General features: G+C 39.7%; 1 protein-coding gene across 1 annotated transcript; it reads left to right on the forward strand.

Moving 5' to 3' along the window:
• The first annotated feature begins 254 nt into the window (after positions 1 to 254).
• On the forward strand, positions 255 to 26,166 carry wrap53 (WD repeat containing, antisense to TP53). Its single transcript, XM_041779898.1, has 11 exons — positions 255 to 431; positions 902 to 1,352; positions 1,473 to 1,647; positions 7,385 to 7,480; positions 7,896 to 8,004; positions 12,124 to 12,212; positions 14,471 to 14,694; positions 18,456 to 18,667; positions 19,443 to 19,546; positions 22,832 to 22,975; positions 24,600 to 26,166. The coding sequence occupies exons 2-11, from the start codon at positions 1,070 to 1,072 to the stop codon at positions 24,823 to 24,825; spliced, it is 1,662 nt and encodes a 553-aa protein (XP_041635832.1). The 5' UTR covers positions 255 to 431; positions 902 to 1,069; the 3' UTR covers positions 24,826 to 26,166.

The following is a 26,166-nucleotide window of genomic DNA, read 5'->3' on the forward strand; positions in this document are numbered from 1 at the left end:
AAACCCTCCTCAACGGTAAAATAAACAATAAAAATGTTTAAATAAATATAAAAGCCTTCCAATCAAATGTAGTGTTAATATTTTTGAAGGGAAGGAGATGGGCATAAAGAATAAAAGAATGAAAATCTATTTTGACAACCTAAAACCAGATAAACTTCTCGTTGAACACATTTAAATCACTGTGCTTCATTGGGCCACCCGGAGTCATACGTTACCGTCACTGGCGGAAATCTCGCGATACTTTGAAACGCATGGCCGCCTACAGTGTTTACAACTTGTCGAAATGAAGTAAAGAGAAATTCAACTCCTGACGTTGAATGTAAACTGTTATCGCGCTTCTGCTAGAACTGGAAGATTAAGGCAGTCAAGGAAAAATAAGTTTTTCTGCCGTGCTGCAAGCTGAAGCAAAGGCCAGACAAGCTAAAACACAGGTAAGTGCTATCGGACTGCTAGCCCATGCTAATGCTAACGCGAGCTATCGTGAGGTGCTTCTGTTGTGAAATGACTGTAAAAGGAAATTAATGCATTTGACTTAGTAGCTAGGGCGGTGTGTACTCTTCTCGTAACGGGAGCTGAGGATGAATTGAGAGTAATTTTAAACGATATGCGCCGAATAATAGGTGTACCTAAACTTAGCGAAACTGACATACCGTGAATGCTACTTTGGAGTGGCTCTACGTCAGTCGACTTGCCACAGGTGTCCGTTGAGTCTATCTATAGTCAGTTAACCGTCGGTTATTCATCACTTTGTGTTATATATCACGTCTCTGAATCATTATTGTCTGTGTTTTTTTCACGTGTATCTCTGCATATGGTTGTTTCCCCCTATACACCTGTTCTTCTCTGTTGGTCTCACCTGCCCTGCCGCTTGTATTGTCTTTGTTTCTGACAACCTGTTTAGGCTATTGGGTGCTGTGATGTCCTCGACCCCCAGCAGACTCAAACACCCTTACTGCAGGAAGAAGCACTATCCTAGTAGCACTTACCTCACACACGTCTGACAGCCACCAAAGAAAAGCACTTGGACGCCAAATACAGGACTTGACCGGATATACTGATTAACAAGGATATGTCTGACTCAACCGGAGGAGCTGAAAGTGGAGGTGTGACAGGTACAGGACAGGAAGCAGAGGCGGATACTGAGCCCCCTCAACAGGTGCCACCTTTACCTGCAAATGACACCTTAGACGTAGGAGAGGCGGCAGATGAAGGAGGAGAACCAGCGGCTAAGCGGCCCAGAGTAGACGAGGAGGAACAAGGGCTGGAGCAGGTTGCCAAGCCCGTTGAAAAAGACGGAGAAACACCAGCATGGGCTGACCACTTGATAGAAGGAACTGCCCAACCAGCACAAAGTAGAGTATTTGCAGCTCATTGTTTCAAACAAAACATTTTTACTAAAAAAAACCTGTCAGGGATTTTGACAGTGATTTAGCTTGAACACAAATGAGTTAACCTGATCTCTTACTTTCCAGGAAGTGATGAACAACGTGAGGAGGAAGGTCAAAGAGAGGCCCCCGTTAGTGGGAAAGGAGAAGAAGAATGCCATCAGAATGGAGATGGGGGCCATCATGCCACCTTAGAGGAAGGAGAGACTAAGAAAGAGGAGGAGCACAACAGTCCTGCTGAGAGTCCTAGTGAAGGCCAGCAGTAAGTCACAAGACAATCGAAACCTTACTTCACACAGTTAAGTCTAAAGTTAAACCGTCCGTGTCCCAGTACACAAACTGAGGGGGAGGATCAATTTGTAGATGGATGCATGAATGTCCAGCTCTGCTGCAATAGGTGGTGATATGCCCTGTTATAGCTGGTTACTGTGGGCCTTCTTCCTGGTCCCCTTACAGTTTAAGGCTGTGAACTGGTTCTGTGTCAAACTGGGAGAACAGGGACAATCTATACAGCTCTAAATACTTTGTACATGCTCTGTGCTTTACTTTTAGTACAAAGCAATGTGCATTATCCTTCTGACTTATTGTGATGTCCAAAAGAAGACAACAATCCAACTTTTGCCATGCTCGCATTAATGCTTGTTGACTTCTTGGGTTGAGGGCAGGAACAAAAACTGCTGAGTATCAGAGAGCCTTGGCCAGTTTGGACCCATTTAGGGCAGTGTTTCCCAACCTTTCTTCTACCAGCACCCGCTAAAATTTAAAAACATCTCGAGTCACCCTAGCCAAAGTGGTTTAATATAGGGCTGAACGATTTGGAAAAATAATCTAATTGAATTTTTTTCTTACCCAATATTGCAATTGTGATTTGATGAGCAGTTGTTTCTTTAGGTTCCCCATCTTATGCATTTTACAACAAAACAAGCAATAATTCATTCTATATTATAAACAACACAATATTAGATTAAACTAGGCCAGAATAATAGAAAAATACCCAATTGTGATGATTTTTTCACTCATTTTGCACATTTGATATGAACTGTTGTATCAAAGGGAATGATAATTTTTATATAATTCTAATATTTGATAAGAAAACACACAAATGAAGAAAACTGGATTTTTGTACACCATTCTAAACGTAATATGAAACATCTCTGCTGCAAAAAAGTTTTAAACTGGTATTTTGATGCAAATTTCAGGTTAAAAAAATATTGCGCCTTCTGTGATTTGAAAATTGCAGCAGGCCATATTGCAATTTAATCTAATTTGCGATTAATTGCCCAGCCCTAGTTTAATACAAAAGGAACATTAAGCATCATGATGACTGTTGAGGGACTGGCATAGTAAAAGAATTAACAAGGTACATCTCTGAGCTCTCTTTTCAAACAGTTCAAGGTTGATATTTTTGTGACTTTTGGATACATTTCTCACTCCACAACACTTTGCAGGGCTGGAAAATCTATTACTCTTCTGCAGTGTGTAGCCATCGATCCCAGCCTGATCATTAGCTGACCCTGATGGTTTCAGGAAAATGGCATATGAGACAGCCTTGATGATTTACACCAGGATTGCTGCATATCTATGGCAATTGGTGGTTATATTACAAGCATTTTGAAGGCACCTCAGGGTACCATGGTTGAGAAAGGCTGATTCAGGGTGTAAACGGCGAGATCATACCAATCTCAGACCATGTGATCTAGCCGTGTTAGTCGAACATCAAGAAATTTTACACAATAAAATTTCAGAAGGAAAACATGTTGACACGTTAGGTCTTTTTTTTGTTGCAGTAACAGTGTAAATGTCCTTTTCTAGTACATGTAAACATGCTGATTGTTTAACCCTTGTCATCATATCACAGGATAATTATTATTGATACATTGTTACTTTGTACTCCAGTTTCCAACACTTCTAAAAACTACTCCAAAAAAAATAATCCTCTGATTGTTTTTATCTGACTGATAAAAGAAAAACAGTCACATGAGCAAGGAAGAGCCACAACCACATTCTGCTTGTCCAGACCGGTGTTTTCTGAGTGTTAGGGAGTTATAAAACAACATTTATTAAATTCAATGTTAGTTAATTTTTGGATGGTAATGGGGTGTTCTGTGACCATTGCTTACTTCCTCTGCCACCTCACTTATTTTTTTTAATGCCATTGCCTCAGTCCAGCAAACTCTTAACCCAACTGTTACTACACTGAAAAGTCATCATGATCAAAATTATGTTTTCTTTTCACAATATTTTTGCACTTTTTTAAATTTAATGAAAACATCAGATTAATTCACCAACTGTAAAACTGAATATCTCTTTTCCTTTTGTCTCTCTAAATATAAATGATACTTTTGAGGTTGTATGGGATATGTCTTTTTTCCAATATGTGGCCCAGAGTTTCTTAAAAAATACTTTTATAAAACAATTTTGAAAGTATAAATTTTTTTAGACAGTACATAAATGTGTACAACAAATAAAGGGAAATTTGCTGTACATAGATTGAGTAGCAGGCTGTGTTTCTGGCACAGAAAACTTTTTTAAGCCACTAAATTTTCTAAGCTTTTTGCCCTCTATTATACATTTTAATTTCACAGCTTTAGAAAGTTGGGTCAGAATGAATTGCTTTCACTCAATATAAATATGATTTGGTGTCTTTAGCTTTGCAGTGTGTTGCTGTTATTAGTTCTTCATCATATTGTTTGTGTTATTTATGTTGTCCATCAGTCTCTTACAATATTTGCTCTTCCTCTTTGCAACAACACGCTTCTTAAAACTCAAAATCTTCACCTGCTTCTGCCATGCCTGTATGCATCCGTAAGTCTGTCTGCTGACACTACAAGAGAGAAGCCAAAAGTCCAGGGGACCCTCTGCTTGAGAAACAAAACAAGAATTGAATTGTATTAGGCGAATGGCTTTTAATTGTCTATATATAGGTATATACATTTTTATTTGTATTGTTGGTAAATCTTTGTGGACAAAATAGATGAAAATTACATAAAGCCACATAAAAAAAGAACATGATTACTTTTAAAATACCTATTTTTTCCTCATTGAAGGGGAAAACCAACAGCTACATGTCATTATTTCAATATTAAAGATCTTCATATGTGCACATTAAAATAAAAACAAAGACACTCTACTATATAGTAAGGATGTTCAACTTCCAGAGGACCTGTACTCTTCTTCTTCTGTTTAAAGACCTTCCTAGTGTCCATATTATGCCCCCTTGAGTCAAATTGGGCTGTTTTTTTTCACCACAATTTATCTAATGTGTATGCATCTGGGATGCAACAACCCTCAATGTAATATGAAACCAGCTGGTACACGTCCACAGCTCAATACACACAAGCAGATTACTATTTTTGTTGTTTTGTATTTAACTACTCTCTGTGTGCCTGGGAGTGATTCTGCTTATTTGGAGAAAGAAACTCATCACAAGTAAACAATCAAGGGTGTGAAATGAACACCAGCCTCTCACCAAATGCAGTCATGTGTCTGCGCCACATGGCAGGTTGATATTTATACCAGAATAGTGATGCATGGTGTTGGGTAGCATTAGTTCTAAAACTAAATTGTTCCACTGCTGTGACTCATGCTAAGAAAAGTAACTTGCTCACAGCCTGCAGTACATTTACCTTTGACTCTTCTGTTATTCTTCCGTTTAGTTTGCAGCCTGCAATCTGTAACTCTGCAGCCTGATAACTAGCACGACCCTCTGGGTCTGGGAGTTGCCCGGTCGGATGACAAGTTGTCAAAAGGTAAACCCATCGGCCAGCTCCCTCCACAGGGTCAGGGGGCAACTGAGGTAGGGTCACCTCAACTTCATACAATTTAACTGCAAAAAAATGATAAAGGAGAAAAAACTTTAAAAAAGGGGGAGGGGGTATTAAGACCAAAGGGTGGACATGTTAGGAAGAATTACGACAGTAATAATAGGAACCTTAATGCAGGGAATATCATCATTATTACTTTTTTCTTTTCCTTTTTGCAAAGAGCCAAATTTTTGAAAAATACCTTTGAAAGAGCCACAGTCTATGGTGAAAAGTGGCAAAAACAGTATGAAGTAGCAATAACAATAAGTTAAAGGTGGCAAAAATTGTCAAGAAGCAGCAAAAATGTGTGAAAAGGGGTGAAAATGGGGAGAAAGAGTGGGAAAAATGGTCAGAAAGGAGCAAAAAATGGTCCAAAAGTGGCAAAAAATGAGTTAAATTAAGACATAAAAGCACTACAAATAATTACAAAAGAGCCACACATTGAGTATCACTGACTTAAACTATTCCTCTCTATATAACATACATACATATATATATATATATATATATATATATATATATATATATATATATATATATATATATACTGCATTCATTTATAGTGTCCCTCTTCCTGTCTTCAGTGTATTTATAAAACTAAATCCCGACTTAAATTGACAATGTATACCCTCACCATCCTGTTATGTTTCCCCAAAACAAAGAAATGCACCTTACACATATCTCTGTCTGGTTTTGTTTCCACTGTCTGTACTGTTCAAACGCAGTATTGTCGCATCTTTCTGCAAGTATTGCAAGTATGTTTTCTTTCCCTGGCATGTTCTGTCTTGCATCACTTAATAAAAAAAGTTACCTCAGTTAAAAAGAAAAAAAAGATTGTAGGCAGCATGAATGCAGTATAAAATGTCCAAGCATTCATGCATTCATGGACGTCTGCAGCTGGCTCCCTTGCTTCTATCTGCTGGCGGGTCTTTGCATCAGCGCACTGACAGACACTCCAGTATGATGCACAATGCAAACAAGTGTATGGCTGCAGACTGGAAACCTCCTGCTCTCATGCGCTGTCCTTGAGCCACACTGAGAACACCTGCAGTTCCTTGTTCAATGAAAATGCATCATCTTTATGCTAAATAAATGGCTGCCAATACATCTCTGCAGATTTTCAGTTCAGCAATAGGTGTGCATGTGCAACACCTTCTCTCCTTGTGACTGCATTTATCATGCAGGTGACTGATGGCAATCAGCAGCCTAATGGTTTGATTTGATTTGATATAATGCTGTTCTGTTATCACACTGCCTGGTGTCATCTTACCTATACAGACATGTAAGTTATGTATTTTCTTCTTAAGCTCTTGCTGCTCCTGAAAAATTAACGTAAAATACTTAAAGAAATATTCAGCCATCAGAACTTAACTGAACCAAACTCAGAGCAGTGACCAAAAACTCGGGCCTGTATTGAAAAGGGGGAAACTACATTGTTGAATCCATCCCTAACAGAAACCTGGATTCACCTGTACATCTGAAAATGAGAAATAGAAACATTTTGTCTGCCAGAGAAGAACAGTATGCAGATAACTGTGCCATTTTAAGAGGTTTGACCCTTTTTTCAGTTTCTGCAGCCAAAGCAAAGCAGAACATTGCCAGAAAATATGTGTGTGACTTGTTTTAATCCCAGTATTGATGATAATTACACAATTGCAGCTATCTGAACATTGGTAATTGCCAGTGAGTGTTAGATGATGGGTTGCTTTTCCCGTGCATTTTATTATAGCACAAGCTTTGAAGTGGGGCAGCAGAAGCATGGCAGCATTACCTGATTGAATATTTAACACCATCAGTCATTATAATGATAAAATTCAAAGAGGATGAGATGCTACGTACCGGATGAAAAAATAATGGAATTAACCTGCAGAGGTGGGAACTGTGATCAGCTATCCTCTCCACTTTGTAGTGACAGTGGCTCTAAATGTGGCAGCTCAGCCTCTGCCAGTGAAATGATCAAATTAACCTTAAATGTTCGGATTTGAGCAGGTTGACCCCATGGCTTATGTGCAGCAGCTGTTTTTTCACTTTTCGGTGAAATTAACGCTGAAACAAGAGGTCACAAATCAAAGTTGTGATTACATTAATTTTTAAGTGAAACAGGAAGTTCTTTCCTTGACTATGTTGTTTGATGTTTCCATACATGTCCATTAATCTCACTTAAGACAACCCTTCTTTCTGATTTTTTGCTTCAAGCCTAGACCTAGATTTTACCCAGAATCCCCAGATGCTGACTGGTTCTTGGACTGAGTTCTCCACAATTCCAGAGAATTACCTCAAAGGCTGCAAATGGTAATCTCTTCTAAAATTAACTTGCTTCATTGCGCACCACGAGGATTATGTGTAGGAAGCTTTGAAGAGGCTAAGAATACATCTTTCACGTCATCATTACATTTTTGAGTCATTAGCATGATAAATGCATAAGATCAGCACTGTTATACATTTGGTAAGGAGCAGAAATTATGGGACATATGTGGCCTATAGCAAGAAAATATTCTTTAAGTTTTGCACTGTGTCTGTGTTCCTCATGTTAAAGTGAAACTGCATCAAAAATCCTACTTTAATAGTCTCACAGTAAAGTACAACCATGGTTTTTATGCTCAGGAAGATTTAAAATAGTACATTAAGTCTGAACTGTCTCTGCACATTTTTAACCAATGAGCATGCACCATCACCTCCCTCATCCTCCCGTCTTTCCTCCCAACAGGGCTCCCGATGGTTCCTGTATCCTGACCAACAGTGCAGACAATGTGCTCCGTGTGTACAATCTCCCTCCAGAGATTTACAGCTATAACTGGGACCTGCTTCCTGAGATGGTGAGTTCAAAGATAGAATACCAACATTTCCTTTATGAGTGTAGAAAGAGGAGCTGACTGTGGAAATGGTGGAAATCTACAGAAGATTTCACATGTAAAGTTATAAAGGTAAGACAGATGAAATAACAGGAGCCAAGGCTTGTTAGGAAAGCTTTTTGGGTACCGACCCCCCCTTGAGAACGAGAGTTTTGTGAAGCCACGAAAAGAATGTGACGACAAAAAGCCCTAAGTGGACAGAGTAAATGCATACATTTTTTCCAGTGATAACAAGTAAATTTTGTTCTTTTATTCCAAGGTTTCTACAACTTATTTAGATCCTTTTCCTTGTATAGCTAAAGGGGTTTCCCATGATAATGAGGAAGTGACCAAATTTCCTCGCTGTCTTTGGAAACGTGTGTAAAACAGAATGTTTGCATGCATGTCCTTCAATAATGATGTTCTTTTTAAACATGTCTGTGTTTCCCTTCTCTATTAGTTTTTCTACATTTAGGGTCTGAACTGCAACATTTTCCATTAAATAATTTTCATTGGTTGAATGTTTTGGAAAATTATGGTTGTGAGTTTTTATACAGATGGTAGTGAGACCTGATGCCTGAGAACCAGTGCTGTAGGTTATTTATCACTTAAATTAGTGGTGGGCATACCAGTTTGAAGAGCCATTTTATCTTAAAAATCCAAGCATGGAAATTCACTTTTTTCAGGATGTGCAATTTTAGATTTTTGTTAAAGGGTACATATCAAGGTTGTTATAATTACCTAAAACTAACTAAATAAATAAAACTAAAATGTAAAAATCATTTTACTTAACTGAAACTGAATTAAAACTAAGCTTTACAAATAAAAAGAACACTAACTTAAACTGTATGGTGTGCTTACAAAACTGACTAAAATGAAATAGAATTGGGGACAAAATCTCCTTAGTTTTAGTCTTTGATACTAGCATACTGACTGACATCAACACCCAAGCCTGGAGAGAGTAAAACTGCCTGATTTGATTGAAGACAACTTAGCACAATGGTAATTTTAGGTCTTGAGTTATATACCAACATTAAAATTGAATAATTACAGTGAAAAGTGAAGGGCCCTTTTGGGTGCCACCCCTGGAAGGTATCCCACATTACTGACAAAACTAACACTAAAACTAATACAAAACTAAACTAACACGAAGCAATTTTGTAAAATAACTAAACTGAACAAAAAAAAGAGTAAAAAGAATTAAAACTAAACTGTAATTCAAAACAAAAGGTATAAACTAAATAGAAATCGAAACTAATGAAAAACCCAAAACTATTATTACCTTGGGACATATTATGCAAAAATCACTTTTTAAGGCTTTTCTAACAAAATTACTTGCCCCTGGTCCCTCCTGGTCCAATTCCCTCAAGTACAAGAGCCCCCCCCCCTTTCTCCACCTTTCAGAAAATGTGTGCTGAAACAAGCCATTTTAGATTTTTCCCTCATGATGTCATGTGGGGAGTTAGCCCCACCCCCAGGGTTCGGTTGGCTATCCCCACTTGAAAGTTACGCCCTCCTCTCCTGATCCTCCTCTCAGTTGCCAGCTGATGCCCAAAGCTGCATCGCAAATTAGTTCCTGACACAGAGGATTTCTTTGGAGAAATTAAGTGCTTTGTATGTTTTCGACACAGTGTACAGGTGAACCAACATATTTTTTTGGCCCATTTTTTACGTAAAACTCGTTAAACTACGCAGGTATAACATTACCATCTGCAGCCATTATGCCATGGATCTCTCTGAGCTTGTAATAACCCCAGGATCAACTTTCAGAGAAATCACTGGAGGCTAATGCCACTACTATAGCCAAGCACCTCATACCATCAACTTTAAAAATCCTGAAATATCCCTTTAAAACTTCTGCCCTTCAAACAAACAATTAAAAGTTTGAGGATAACTGCATTAACACATTTTCAGTCTTTAAAACACACTTTAAAGTTTAAGGAATGGTGATGAACGAAGAAAAAGACTAGCCTAAAACTTCACGAACTTGTTCATACAGCCAATATTTACAGCTGGCAGATTCTCTTTTAAATGCACAGCATGTAAAACTCTGCCACCAGGGGGCTCTCAACTTAAACTATAACTCAATATGACGAGTACACACCAGCGCTGTCCATCTCTGTCCAGCTCTGTTTGTTTTTTGGAAGGAGGTCGCAGAGCTGAGCAGTGCTTATTGTGGAGGAGAGAGAAGGAGATGCGGGATTACGTGTTGCAGCATGCATTAATGTAGGCTTTCTAAAGAAAAGCATGTAAATCAGTGATTTTACTGTTTAAAATATTTGGTAATAGTGATCAATGTCTGGACCTCTCGACATCACCGCTTCCCTCCGTAACAAGACGCTAATATTATAAAGTTTCGCTTGTTATTCTGTTATCTTGATTTTTACATGCAAGGCAGAATGGCTTGTAAATAACGGGAAAAACAATGGAAAGCAAAACAATTGTCGGCTGTAACCGTTACAACAGCAGTAGGCTATCTGCCTCCACGACACATTACTCCGCTGATCGTAATATGGTTCATCTCTCTTCCTGTACGAACCTGTGCAGACCAGAGGACGCTGCCTTTAAGCTAATCAAAAGACTTCAATAAGCTTTTTGCAGATTGTGAAGGTAAATTTTTTTTACACTGATGGGTCAGAAAACCAAGACGCAGTATCGTATTAACCTTGCAAAGCAGATGGATACGCTCGTTTCCTTGTTTTTCAAAGCTCCCATCTGAACTGTTTGGACCCGGTTAGAACATGACAAGACCAATCAGCTACGAGGGGCAGTACTTTCACAGCAGAGTGGTGACGTTAACAAGCAGCAGCTAGAGCTGGTGCAGCTGTGGAGGAAGAGATTAGCGTGGATGCTGCTAAAGCCCCAGTTTTATCAGAACTTGACGACATTTCTTTGTTAAAAGAAGAACGAAGAACAGCAGCGAGTTGTTTTCTTTTCAAAAACCACAAAAGTCGAGTACTTACATGTCTATAGTCACCATGTTCCGCGTTATTCCTCAGTAGCTGTGCACACGCAGCTCGATAGCAGCTACCTCTCGTGTTATGTTGCTCTGGTTGGCCTGTAGAGATGTGACAGACAGAACGTTCACCCAATCACCCTCCGAGTTTTTTCAAATCCTCTGCCTTTTCTCAAAAGTTTCCTATTGAAGCTTTGCCAGATGGATGTGTGAAACACATCGATCTGGTGTGTCAGGTTAGTATCGTATAAGAACTAAGTCTTAAGTTTCACTTTCACTTGCAGCGTGAGTCTCTGCATTTGGAAGCAGAAGGGAGGGGGAGACGAAGCAAAGGGCGAGAAGTAATAGAGCTGATTCTATGATTAAATAGCTTTAGCAGATCACCGATACATTCTGTTTCTTCATGATCTAAGATCGTCTTATCGCGCACCCCTAACCCCCAGTATATGGTATTATTGTCCATTCCTAATGGATATTTAAGTGCAGAAATTCTACGTACTGTATCTTTAAGTAGATAACTGCCAGTATCAATATCATGCAGATAAGATCGTTTATCCCTGAAACTTTTCTTTGTTTTTATTCTGTTAAACCGTTTTATTACTTATCACTTCATCTCATTCAAAATATAGGTAGCCTTTCCATGTAAGACCTTTGAATGGTTTGTAGCGGCCTGTTTTACCAAAACAACCATGTTGAACCTGAATTCTGCACTTTTGTAAGTTCCAGTCAACTAAGAACAAAACAGATCTCTCAAATTTCTCAGACAGCTGCTTGAGAGTTTGTGTAAGTCATTATTTGAACAGGACAAAACGGCCTCATGACTTAGTTTTTGGGAAATATCAAGCAGAGAGCCAATCTTGTAATTGTATTACTGTCTGTGGGATCACTGAACAAGAATAATTGAAATATAATCCATCTTACTTCATTGCAGGGATCTTAAACCATTTGTGAAAGGGTAGAAAATTGAGATTTGATTGCTCTGTTTCCCTCTGGCATTTGGCTTTTTGTATTATACTTTAGAGAAAAGCCTTTTATATCGCTCTGTAGCCTGTCAGATAGATCCCATCAGTCATACAGTTCAGTAACACTGCATGCATCTGTCCCTACATGTCTAGCTGTCTCCTTTACCTTCTTTTATTTCCTGGTAGAGTCCAGTGCTGCGAATGGCAGAGGGAGACACCATCTACGACTACTGCTGGTACCCTAAGATGAACTCTCTGGACCCAGACACATGCTTGTGAGTTTAGCTTAGTCTTTCCCTAAACCATCCCCTGAGCTTCAGCTCTTAACAGCTGGATAGATGAGACATTTAAAGTTCACTTTGAAGGTCAAGCTGCCAGATGGTGAATGATGCATTCACAGAAAAGTTACTATGTTGTTCACTGGGGCTGCTATCTCTGGGTGATTGGTGCTTTTAATCTAGACGGCTGGAGGGAGACACTGTGTGTTTGTGTGTGCGAGGAGGATTTTCTGCATGCTTGAGCTTGTCTCTGGAGTATTGAAGACTATAGCTGAATGCCTGTGACCCATTCTCTGATCCCTGTGGTATTTGCACTTGTTGTGGGAGCCGGCTGCCAGCGTGGAGAGAGGCTGTAAAAGCTTTGTGATGTCGCTCATTATGAGTGAAGAGTTGGCCTTCGTCTTGTCTGCTTTTGCCTCCGTTGCAATCCACTCAGCTGTTTGAGGCCCACGGTGCTTTTCAGCATGATTCAGACCACTAACAGCTCTCTCTCGAGTCCAGACGGCACCTAAAAGGCCGTATGATTCCCTGACTCTGGGCTTTTTCTTTCTAGCTCATTCTCTTTTTTTTTTTTGCCAGTTGTATGAAGGTGAGCGTTTAGCAGGCTTTTAAAATTTGGTAATGATGACATCACTGTGAATGTGTTCATGGGCTGTGAAACGAAGCCAACATCAGTTACGCCCAGCCATCGCCATGGAGAGCGCGTATCGTCTGTGGTGTAGGCCAGTGAGGTCAAGTTTCCAACAGTTTTCAATGTGTCTAAACCTCCTCCCCTACCCCCATCATCATCCTCCACCCTCCAACAGATTCTTCTGATCAAGGCCCAGTGTTGGCACCACTCCACCTCAACATCAAACAGTCGTCTCTACTAAAGAAGAGGGGGTTGACGGTCAAGAGCTGCATGCCCACAAAAATGAGAAGTGTGTAAACAGCACAGCGATCAACAAACGGCTCATGTGGACAGCAATCCACTTGAGAGATCTGCGTCTATCTGCCAAAGCCAGGCAAAGACCTGTCTGTTATGAGGATGAGGATGCCAGTAAGAGCTGACATCAGATCTTCAGCTTGTCGCCACGTATCAGAGAGGAGCACCTGCAGGGCCCAGCTAGAGGGACAGATATGCTTAGAATGAATTATTAAGGGGTGAGGCAGCTAGATAAAAGGTTATTTTTGAGATTATTAAACACATTTATAGCAAACCCGTTTGGGCCTTCTTCTCCCCCTCTTTCCGCATCTACCATTTTGTCTCTCATCCCTCCCCCTCCGCTCCTTCAACTCTCCATCTGCCAAACGCTGCGCATTGTTGATGCCCCTCCTGTAGAGAGGGAATAAGGGCCCCTGTTATGGCTCGGTTAAGTTGCGCTGAGTTCTAGGCATTGCTCCAAGCTAGCAGCAGTCTAGCATTATAATTGGGCATTTCCCTTCTCTGGAATAAAGCTGCGGCACGGAGGGGCCATAACAGAACACGGCAGCAGCGGTAGGGGCTAATTTCCTTTGTCTAATTGAGCCGCAGTGATGTTTAGGCATTTGTTCAGTTCCAGTAATTAGAGTTAAAAAGGCATGGCTCAGTCTTTGGCCCTGATTTGAATCAATAAGAATGTGCTGTGGTCTTGTCTCCATAATGAGGTGAAGCACAATGCTGTGTGTTTGTGTGGATGCATTGATACAGCCAACATTTTTTGGGTCTTGCATGTTTATGTTTGGATGTGCTCAGTATCCTCTGAGATGCAGACATCATCAGTTTGTTCATCTAGGTGAAAATATCAAGAGAGAATCAATGCTCTGTTTTGATGGACTGATGCGAATGTCTAAACGGCTTACTTCTTCTTTCTTTGAACATTTTGAGCATGGCTTACAGCTTCAAGAAGCAAAAGTTAACATAATACATAAGACTGATACCTAAATTATTCATCACACTGAACCTGAAAGCTGCATCCCTTTCTAACCAACTTTACATTGCCTGAGGTAACTACAAAACTAGTAAATCTGCAGCTTTCAGCCTGGACACAGCATTGTACTGATTGTCAGACATGCTCCTGAATAGGATCTCATGTAAAATTAAGATGTGTTAAAGGATCTCTTTCTTAATTGGATGCTGAAAATGCCCTGAGGAATGATTAAGATTGTCCCATTAGTGTGTTCACCCTTATGTCACAGTATGCATCATTCACTCTGTATTCCCTGATGTCTGTCAGTGCTTCTCCCATGTCTTCATAATAATCAAGTCATTTCCCTTTGTCACTCTGTTTTCCCAGCTTGGCCAGTACTAGCCGGGACAACCCAGTCCATTTGTGGGATGCGTTTTACGGAGAAGTGCGAGCCAGTTTTCGACCCTACAATCACCTGGATGAGCTGACAGCAGCTCACTCCCTCTGCTTCTCACCTGATGGAACTCAGCTCTACTGTGGCTTTGACAAAACAGTCAGGGTCTTCTACACGGACCGGCCTGGAAGGGACTGTGAGGAGCGGCCCACCATAGGTCGGTCATCAACTTCTCTTATGCGCTACTGATCTCAACATTTCAGTGATGGGTCTATGTATATTTTCTTGTAAACCTTAAATCAGTGATACTCAACGTGTGGCTCTTTTGAGATGATTCGTGGCTTTATTATGTCTTTATTTTAAATATCATTATATTATTATTAAAACAGGAAAACGTATACATTGCAGGTCACATTAATCTGTTTGTTTCTCGAACTTATACAGGATGCTTTGATTGTCAAACTTTATTTTTTTTTGGCTTTATATTTCCATTGCCCTTATTTGCTTTTTTTGCCTCTTTTTTCTTTTGCCACTTTTAATCCAATTTAGCTACTTTAATCACATTTTTTCCTTCTTTCACCATTTATTTGCCACTTTTTGCCCATTTGAGCTACCTTTGGCCATTAAATACCACTTGTTTTCTATTTTTTTTTGTCAATTTTTACCACTTCTTTTTGCAACTATTCCCCCATTTTGCCACTTTTATCCCATTTTTGCTACTTTTCCTTCCTTTTTTGACACTTTACGCCCATTTAATAATAATAATAACAATAATAATGTTTATTTATATGGCACTTATCAAAAACAACGTTACAAAGTGCATTACAAAAACACCAAAGTTCATCAATGAAAAACACAATAAAAAGAAAATAATCATTGATTTTAAAGCAAAGAATACACCAAGTAGTAGTACGAGTTTGACAGACTAGATAGAAGAATACAGAGAAAGTAAAAATTAGATAAAATATTAAAAACCTTGACCAATGAAAAAACAAAGAACATATAGACATGGGTTCACAAAAAGGCTTTCCGATAAAGATATGTTTTTAGAAGGGATTTAAAAGAAGACACTGATTTTGGCTACCTTTGGCCATTAAATACCACTTGTTTCCCATTTTTTTGCCCATTTTAGTCACTCACTGATTTTTTTGGACCACTTTTTTGCCAACTGTAACTCATTTTTTTTGTCACTTCTCACCCATTTTTGCTACTTTCTGACCCTTTTTTCACTTTTCCCCCAATTTTCATCCATTTTTGCCACTTGTTCACCATTTTTGTCACCTATTTTTATTGCTACTTCAACCTGTTCTTGCCACTTTTCACCACTTAGATTGTGGCTCTTGCAAAGGTATTTTTCAACAATTTGGCTCTTTGGTTGAGCAGGGTTGAGTAACACTGCCTTAAATAATGCCAGTCTTTCAATCTCAGGGCTTAGTTTTAGGGTGCTTCTCTTTTGGAGAAGTTGTCCCAAAAGCAGAGGGAGTTTATTTCTAGGGGTGGTTTGTTTGGACATGTGTGAACACAGCAATCACGCTCCCTTTCAGAAGAAACGAGTGAGCTGGCGAGTGAGCACAACTGGAGCAAACACTGACTCATCAGTTTGTGAATGACACACTTATTATGGTGGAGGAATAATTAAGATGTAGAAAAACTGTAGGAATATTCTAATAAAGCTAATCCACCTGCAGAGCAATAAATATGGCATTATTGATGTGTAATCTATCAGGAGGCTAATCACAAAGCCTGTATTATTATTGTTTTTTTTAATTAGCTAATTAGGGGGTTTATTTCTTTATTGATAGAGGATAGAATTGGAAACAGGCATGAGGGAGAGAGGGGAAGAGACATGTGGGAAAGGAGGCTATGAACCTGGTACATGGGGGCAACCTAGCCACTAGGGCAGGGATTATCAACACCATTTTCACAAAGGCAAGCTTTTGCTTGACTGACGCTGTGGCAGCCAGACATTTAAATAAAATCAATATTTTCTTCTAACTAAAATATTATTTTAAAAATATTATTTTCTGGAACTTTAAGCCTTGAACAGTAAGGCCAGTTATATCACCTATACTGCAGCCAGCCACAAGGGGGCAGTTGAGATATTTTAGCTACATATTTCTGGAGCCTTCTTGATGTCTGTCACTGAGTTTGATGCCAATATGCTGCGTCATGATTGGCCAGAAATGCAGGAAACAGATCTGTGAAGATTCTCAGGGAAGGGAAATTGCACTCAGAGAGAGCCATATGTAAAAAGTTGATCCAAAATACCACAACTTTAATCATGATAACAATAATAAGTATGTTTTTAATATGCTAAATTACAGAAGTACTAGTGCTCTTCTTGTCTGATGAGTTACAATTGCATGCCATATGTTTGACCTCTCAAATTTTCCAAATTTAAATGTCGCTTTTCTAACAAAAGTTAGTGCACCTGGCCTGTCCACAATCCCCCCGAGAATCAGGAAAATCCACTCCCTGCCTCTCTTTCTCCAATTTTCAGAAAATGTTTGCTGAAACAAGCCGTTCTCAGATTTTCCCCTCATGTTGTCACGTGGGGAGTTAGCCCCACCCCCAGGATCTCAAGAAAGTTATGCCCTTCTCTTCTGATCTTCAGCTGACAGCTGAGAGGAGGATCAGGAGAGCCACATCCATTAAGTCGCATCCATTTCCTGAGAGGGGCGTGGTCAGGGGCGGAGTCAGACAGCTCAGTAACATTTAAAGCTACAGGAACAGAAACAGCTCGTTCTGAGCAGAGGAGTTTTTTAGACATGCACAAATCCAATACTAGAGTATTTTTTTAGCAAAAAACTTCACAGGCATGTTTTAGGGACCTCTGAGACCATATAAACTTGTCTGAAAGGGGTAAAATATGTGACCTTTAATAATCCTCTGGGGGCCGGATGGGAAGCTTTGAGGCCTGATATGGTCCCCAGGCCTCCAGTTGATGATCACTGCTCTGGGGTATCTCTGCACCAAAATCTGATTAATTTTTCAACCACTAGACATCAATGATTGTCATAAATAATTTCATTTTGAGTTTCAGTAAATATGTTTTCCTGTTTGAGGCCATGGACTACTTTGAAAACTCTCTCTTATGCAAGGACACTTCAAACTGCAAAAGTTGAACATAATTTACTAAAAGAAAGGAGTCCAAAGTTAAGTAAAATCCAACCCACAAGACAAACAGAGAGTAAACAGGAACATTTTGAAAAGGATGATGTGGAGTTTTTTGTTTTCATGTATTCAGAAAGTTCTGTTTGACAGCCCGCTGTCATATCACACAGGTGGAGTCTCCTTGAACAAACCTACCTACAAGGAGAGTTTTTATTCTGCAGCTGGGAGAGAAAAATAAAGGGAGCTAAATGTTTACTGTGATGAATGCCTTTTCTCTCTGACACTGAGCTGCCAGGTTTGTGAAGCGCACTGAAATGTACTGAACCCGTGTTTGTGATGTAGTTCTCAGGCTGAAATGTTCTGTAAGATGTCTCCTAAATTTGAATCTTCACATTAGTTTTATTATTAATGGTAAGGCATGCATACCAGGTAAGAAGACATTTCCAAAGGGAGTAAGTAAATATGTGCTGTTTTCTGGTCTGTTTTGTTTCATCTGCTTAGCTTCATAATTAGTAACTGAATTTCTGCTGTAATCAGCAGCTCTTTTCTAGGACACATTCTGCTTTACGTGGAAAAACTTTGACATTTGCCCCTACTTTGGTGTGCCAAAAACATGTTAAAGCCTTTTTGAAAGAATAAAATGGTAGGTTATCGTGAAAGGACTGAGCTTTTTAAGGAATTAGACGATCCAAAGTGGAATTATGCGTGCCCAGTTGAGAAAGGATTTCTCCTTGGAGATGTAATCAGGAATTAAGGAGCTGCCAGAAAGTCAACTTTGAGTAAAAGTGATTGTGAGTTAAGTCTTTTCAACCTGTTAAAAGGCTGAAAGCCCTGCCAAATGCTGCTCTCTTCTCTTCTCTGCAGTGAAGAAACAGGGCCAAAGTGGCATCATCTCCTGCTTTGGCTTCAGCCCCTGCCAGTCTGTTTATGCCTGTGGCTCTTACTCCCGCTGTGCTGGCCTCTACTCCTGCCAAGACGGCACCCTGCTGGCTTTGCTGCCGACCCGCCATCACGGAGGCCTCACCCATCTGCTCTTCTCCCCTGATGGCAACTACCTGTACACTGGCGGGCGCAAGGTGAGTACACACACGCCGTTTGAATACACAAACCTGAGGGCAACAATGGGAGCAAACGGTGTTGCTCTGATGTGGAGGAAAATTGGTTTTCTTGTTACCCAAGCACGCTAAGAGATTTTATTCTTCAGTTTCTGTCTCGATAACATGAGCCAGCTTGTATTCAATATAATTTGGCTCTGGGGCATTCCCCTAAAAGAAAGGTACTGGTGAAGTTCTATAAATTCATGAATGACAAGTAAACAAACCATTAGAGTCAGGAGTCTCCTCTTAGTTTGGCATCAAACAAACTCTGAACAGTTCTGTTGATGCAGACTCAATCTGTCAACTTCTGTGTGATTCAAAGCCCTCCATTCATTCCTGTTCAGATTAAATTTAAACCAGTTACCCATTCTAGAGTCTACAGAGTTATTCTGTAACACGTGTGTCATCTACTAGTTAATCTTTCTGCAGCTGAGCTGCAGGTTATATTGTGCAGAGTAACTGCAAAGTGGAGGTCTGTGCCAGCGCCAGTTTATCATAGCAGGACATACATTCCCTATGTATTTCGCTGTAGATTAACAGGTCAGCAATGAGCATTTTGCTGTGGAGCGCACAAGATCTAATGTTTTTTTATATCAACTTTTCTTTCAGACAAGCAGACAAGTACTTTCTGTAATAGAAGAACAATAATCATGTCCTATGTACAGTGTTACAAGGTAATTTTCTTGTTGACTTGGATCTTTAGAGATAAATTTCATTAATTAACTGAAATGTAAATTTGTGTTTGCATAATTAGGATCCAGAAATCCTGTGCTGGGACTTGAGGGAGCCGGGCAAGGTTGTGTTCTCACTCAAGAGGAACGTAGCTACAAACCAGCGCATCTACTTTGACCTCGACTTGTAAGTTTAGAGAAATTAAACTTAAAGATGCTTGTATGAGCCAGAACAGCAATGATCTGCAAACCGGGTGTAAAAAGTACTAAATGGTGAATGGACTTCAGCTTGTGTAGCACTTTTCTAATTATCCAACTACTCTGAGTGCTTTTACACTGCAGGTGTAACCCTTTCACACCATTCACACACTGATGGCAGAGGTAGCTCTTGAGAGTTGGCCATCAGTACAGGCCAATCCCAGTCATACGCATCCATACCAGCTGGGGTTAAGTGTCTTGCCCAAGGACACATCAACATGTGGCTGCAGGAGCTGGGGGATCGAGCCAACAACCTTCCGATTCCGACAACCGACTCTACCCACTGATTCACAATCGCTGCCAGTCTTATCCTACTACTTGCAAGCCACTAGAATTACGTTTGCACCTCTGATAATTTGTGAATTATTCCCTAGTGTCAGTGTTTGGCACAGTGCATTCGCACGTAAGCTTAGTCTGTAATGTAGACAATATTCGTTTTTTAGATTTGTAGCAAGCTGTCCATGACCAATAAACCAGCAAAGTAACTCCTCTAACTCTTCCCCATCGAGGTCGAGTAAGTTGCCTGTGCGTTTCTGCAGCTGATCAGACAGAGGAAGAGAGAGAAGGTCAAGTCTTTTGTTAAATATGAACCCCTCCTGTTACTCTCAACAGTTTTTCTGCTGTTGATGCTGTTTGTTAGTCTGTGCTCTATAAATGTGGGACTTGCACATTTGTGCATGTGGGGATGCACATGCACCCACAACAACTCCTCTCGCGCAGATCAGCTGTTATTATTAACCTTTATTTAACTCTTTAAAAACCATTGAGGTTTCCCTCATTCACACTGATGTCGAGATGCAACAGAGACACAATTAGAACAAATTAAAACAAGTCAAGAAAGTATGATCACTAAAATCAGTTGCACACTGTGGTGAAATTATTTGAGATCATCTTAGATTTTCAAAGAGAAACTCGTCTACCAATCTCCAGACTGTGTTGTAAATTGTTCCACATATCAAGAGCACAATAGCTGGACACAGATTTACCTAATTCAGAGTAAACCTTTGGGACCTGCAGCATTAAACAGTCAGTAGAGCGAGTTTGATAATGTCCAGTTGTCCAGTTCAGCTTAGATGTTATATAAGAAGGTGCACATCCAATCAGGGGCCCATGAATAAAAAACAAGTGTTTATAATGCCTTTTATGCCAGAGAGGACCAACCAACTTTATTATACAGAATACAGTGATGAGCGGAAGGATCCCCAGTTATAAATCTAAGAGCAAAGTGATAAGCAGAGTCTAGAGGTTTGTGTGTGGAAGCAGTCCAACCACCGAATGTTTAGCAACACATTTGAAATCATAAATTTGTTATGTATGAAATGTACAGCTAAAAACTACTGATATGAGATAAGGGACTTGCAGAGAAACTACAGGAAGCAGAGCAGATGAAGTGATTAGGGGTGCATGCATGCACATTTAGAAAGCAGAGTCTAAATATATAAGTTAAGTAAAATAAATAGTGCTGAATGATTTGCAAAAATTGCAATTTTTTTCCCCGATATTGTGATTGTGATTTAATATGCGATTATTAATATTACATTCCTCAACTTAGGCTTTTTTCAACACATTTAAGCAATACATCATTCTATATTATAACCTTGATTCAGTCAGGAACACTCATCATACATTTAAACATTTTATTGCAAAATTAATATGCAGTTTTACTTGGTGGAGAAGCTCTGCTCTAAAGATGCTCCCTGGGTTAGTCAAGCAGCATGCTTTGACTTTTAAGGGGGTGCATGGCGAGGAACCCCCTTATGAATAGATACATAAATGACAATGTGCATTGAAAACAAATTATTTTAGAAGCAATTCATCCCCTGTAGCATAAATCTGAATATGAGGGTGCAACAAGCTTTAAGATGTAAAGGAGGCGGCTGGGGTGGGGGAGGTGAAGCTGGCTGTAAGCCGACTGCAGCTGGGGGTATGAAGTAATGCTGAGCTTCATCAATATTAGATAGGATGAACTTGTAATTTATGCTCATATTGCAAATTAAAACAAAACAAAAAATATATTAAACACAAAAAGGAGGATTTTTGTAAACCATTTTAAAAACACTGACATTTGAATGTTTGCATAATGTGTATAAAATCTCTGCTGGCACAAGAATATAAATGTATTAAGCTGCTATTTTGATAGATTTCAAGTTAAAGAGGTATTGCCACTTCTGTGATTTGTAAATTGCAGCAGTACATTGGGATTTAATCTAATTTGCGATTAATTGCCCAGCCCTAAAAATAATCTATTTTTATACACAAGCTGAAAAATCTAAAAGAGAAGTGCTGTTATAACCTATGCTCCTAAGAACTTTAACAACCTCCTACGCTTCCACTTCAGTTTTTTCAGGCAGAAAAAGGTGAACGCAAAAAATTTAATTCCCAGCCTAAATTACAGAGATGCTGATTCACACAGGATGAGTATTACCTGTGGATCTATGTCAGCGCTGGAATATGGTAGGTAATTTGCCCTGGAATTTTTACTTTGCAAATTACAGACATGATCAATTTGCACTGGATTAAAAACACGGAGGTCCTGCGCTATTATTACAAATGACCAGAGGTCCTTAAGTAATACTTATCCCATGCTAATAGTGAATAAGTAGGACTTAAAATACCGGGACTTAAAATACCTACTTTTTTATCTCAGAAGTTAGCTGCTTCCCATGTTTGGTGTGACCAGTATACCAGTAACATCTAAGACATGCAATGATGCAATAACATGCATAAAACAAGACCTGATGCTTTTAAAATTGACTCAAAATTCAGTGTAAATTATAAGCAGCAGCTTCAAGGTTCAAAACATGTTAGGATGCATTGAAACGTAGACCAGTTAGGCAGGGATTGGCAACACTCTTCTTACTTCGGTCATAATCCTGCATTTACTAAAAGCTGTGGTGTAATGTTGAGTAAATAAACATTATGGAGTAAATAAACATTGTGGAGGACCGTCTGATTGAAAAGAATTCTCAATCAAAGATGGAGCGTTACCAGAGGAGGTGGGCGGAGAAACCTGCAAGCTCTGAGGCTGCAGGCTGAGAGCTAAGCTTCCCTTTTATAGCTACCAGGAGAGCAAACTCTCAGTGGCAAAAATAGATGTCTGTTTGCTTCTGTGGAGTTGAACTCTTATAATGGTTAAAAAATGCCCTCCTGTGAAATGTTGCTGCTTGCCCTTAGATGATCGTTCAGTCTTTTTTTCCGTCTCCTTTCTGTAAAGGTCAGGCAGATACTTGCTGAGTGGTGACACAGAGGGAGTCGTGTCAGTGTGGGACACCCAGACGGCTCCTCCCGATGGTAATGAGGAGATGCTGCAGCCTCAGCTCAGGTTCAAGGCCCACTGGGACTGCACCAACGGTATCAGGTATGATTTAAAATGCACATGTCATTTCACTGTTTTCTGTCGGAGTTATAACATATCAGCACTTTCAGCAAAATACTGTTAAAATAGTCACAAACATTCTGATCTGAATTCTGATGGGAAACAGGACAATGGGCTTTAGTCAGGACAGCAGCAGCGCACGGTTTTATTGAGCGGTGAAAGTCATGCTCAGTCTGCTTGATTGTCCTGCTGGTGGATCCTTTAATCCAGTGTTACTCAACCCTGCTCAATCAAAGAGCCAAATTTTTGAAAAATACCTTTGCAAGAGCCACAATCTAAGTGATAAAAAGTGGGTGAAAGTGGCTATAAAAAAAATAATTTGAATCTAGCAAAATAGGTGAAAAAGTGGCCAAAAATGAGTGAACAGGAGTAAAATAGGCAGAAAATGGCAGAGACTGGGTGAAAAGTGGTAGAAATGGGTGAAACATGACAAAAAATGGCTTACAGGTGGCAAAAATAGTAGAGAGGCGGCAAAATGGTGGGGGGAAAAAGTGAGCGATAAGTGACTAAATTGGCAAAAAGCAGCAAAAAGGTGGGGGAAATGAGTGAAAGTGACTAAAATTGGCAAAAAGCAGCAAAATGGTGGGGGAAAATGATTGAAAAGTGACTAAGATTAGCAAAAAGCATCACAAAAGTGGGGGAAAATGAGTGAAAAGTGACTAAAATTGGCAAAAAGCATCAAACAGGTGGGGGAAAATGAGTGAAAAGTGACTAAAATTGGCAAAAAGCATCAAAAAGGTGGGGGAAAATGAGTGAAAAGTGACTACAATTGGGAAACAGCATCAAAAAGGTGGGGGAAAATGAGTGAAAAGTGACTAAAATTGGCAAACAGCATAATAAATGTGGGGGAAAATGAGTTAAAAGTGACTAAAATTGGCAAACAGCATCAAAAAGGTAGGGGAAAATGAGTGAAAAGTGACTAAAATTGGCAAACAGCATCAAAAAGGTGGGGGAAAATGAGTGAAAAGTGACTAAAATTGGCAAAAAGCATCAAACAGGTGGGGGAAAATGAGTGAAAAGTGACTAAAATTGGCAAAAAGCATCAAAAAGGTGGGGGAAAATGAGTGAAAAGTGACTACAATTGGGAAACAGCATCAAAAAGGTGGGGGAAAATGAGTGAAAAGTGACTAAAATTGGCAAACAGCATAATAAATGTGGGGGAAAATGAGTTAAAAGTGACTAAAATTGGCAAACAGCATCAAAAAGGTGGGGGAACATGAGTGAAAAGTGACTAAAATTGGCAAACAGCATAATAAAGGTGGGGGAATATGAGTGAAAAGTGACATGTAATGGCAAGAGGCACCTTAAATGGACAAAAAGTGGCAAAAAATTGCAAATAAGGGCAATGAAACTATACAGACAAAAAATAAAGGTTGACATGGGGCTGTAGAGCCACGCGTTGAGTATCACTGCTCTAATCTTTACTGCAGCTTATGAAAAAGTTGATAAATGGCTCTGTTGCTTAGCAATGTTTCTTCCATATTTGCAGTTCAGCTGCTAAAGGCTTGTGAACAATAATTGCTTCCTCAGTGTTTACATCTAAATGTGTTTTAAATGCTGCAGTGAAGAGCACCAGACATCCTTAACTCCTTCTCTTCTTCTGCAGTGTTCATCCCTTTATGCCGCTGTTGGCCACGTCCAGTGGACAGCGCCAGTTCCCGTGGCCCGGGGACAGCGAAGGTGACTCTGCCTCTGACGGCGAGGGAGGAGAAGCTGTGATGTCACCGCAGGAGATCAGACAAGACAACACCCTGTCCCTGTGGTGGGCGGGACCCTTGAGCCCTGCGGTAGAGGAAGGGCAGGAGCAGAGTTCAGCGGCAGGGGAGGCCTGATTGTGTTACAGCCTCCATGTATATTTATTTTAGGGATGCTAGTGATGGGTAAAGCTAATCATGGGTCAGTGGGATTCTCTCTGCCATCAGCAACATGGAGCCTTGAGTTGAAAAGCATTTTTGGATCTTTTTATAGCATTACTTAAATTAAACATTTATAGTCTAAATGAATTTCATGACATATCCGTTCTACGTTTACATCTACAGACCCGGTCCTTTCACCTTTGGAGTAACAGAGAAAGGACTTTGAAGCATTGCACATCAGGTCAAAACTGAAATTCAGGGCTATTAGTTGCTGCAATGCCAAATTGTTGAATAATAATAAAAAAAAAATACATGCCAATAATAAAGTGAGTCCTTAATCCAAGGAGGGTTTCTTTTAAACCTAACTCAGGTTGGGAAGGTTGCACAAAGAGTGGATAGTGGCCTATTATTTCTCCATTTTTGATATTGAATTGGTTTAAGATTTGTTTTTAACACCATCAAGATGAAATTTGAAAGTATTTTATTACACTCTGTTTATCGGAGGACTTTGATTTAAAGGCCTTGTTTGGTGTGAAGCAGCCACAAGTCTACTAAGCGATCACACGTGATGTGAGTCGTGTCTGTGGGAGTGTGTGTTTGTTGCTGTGATGCTGCCCTGGAGATTCCTCACTGCTATAGTATCAGTAAGTGCCATTTGTTCTTTGCTTTTGTAAACTGATGGAATCTCCTGTTTTTACCTTCTTTTATTTGAAAGGACGCAAGTGTTGTGTCTCTAAGTGCATGCCCACAGATCTATATTTTTGTAAAGCCACAATGATCATCCTGATGTTCTGAATGTACAGTCTGTAAGCAGCTAGTCTGGTTATTGTAACCTTATAATCTGTCTTTAGGGAGCGGGTGCACCGAGTGATGGCTTTTACTTCTACAAAAACGTGCTCTGATTAAACCTGAGTGTTAATGTGGCAGCAAAAATAAAACACATCGTGTTTGTGTGGTGTTTCTAATGTAAAGTAGTGCAGTGGAAGCTTATGCTGCTATAGGTGGGGTGTGCTTGGCCATGTGTTTTTTTTTTTCTTTTTTTTGCAGGAGCAGAGCCAGCTCCATTGTAAGCCTTGTACCTTTAGATACAGACGTTTACTTTGATGTGTCAATCAGGTTTTACTTTTTGGAACTCAGATTGTTGCCAACAAAAAATAGCTGCAATTTTAAGTCTACTGTATCAGATAAATTTGCTCTACCAAGAAGCATTAGAAACCATACTGGCCTTGGTGTTGACTTATCTTTGGATAAAGAACTGTGTCTACAAGTGGATTTCTGCTGGGTTTGTGTGGAGTGAATTAAAAGCATATTTCTGAA

Source organism: Cheilinus undulatus, linkage group 22, assembly GCF_018320785.1.
Source record: "Cheilinus undulatus linkage group 22, ASM1832078v1, whole genome shotgun sequence".
NCBI lineage: Eukaryota > Metazoa > Chordata > Actinopteri > Labriformes > Labridae > Cheilinus > Cheilinus undulatus.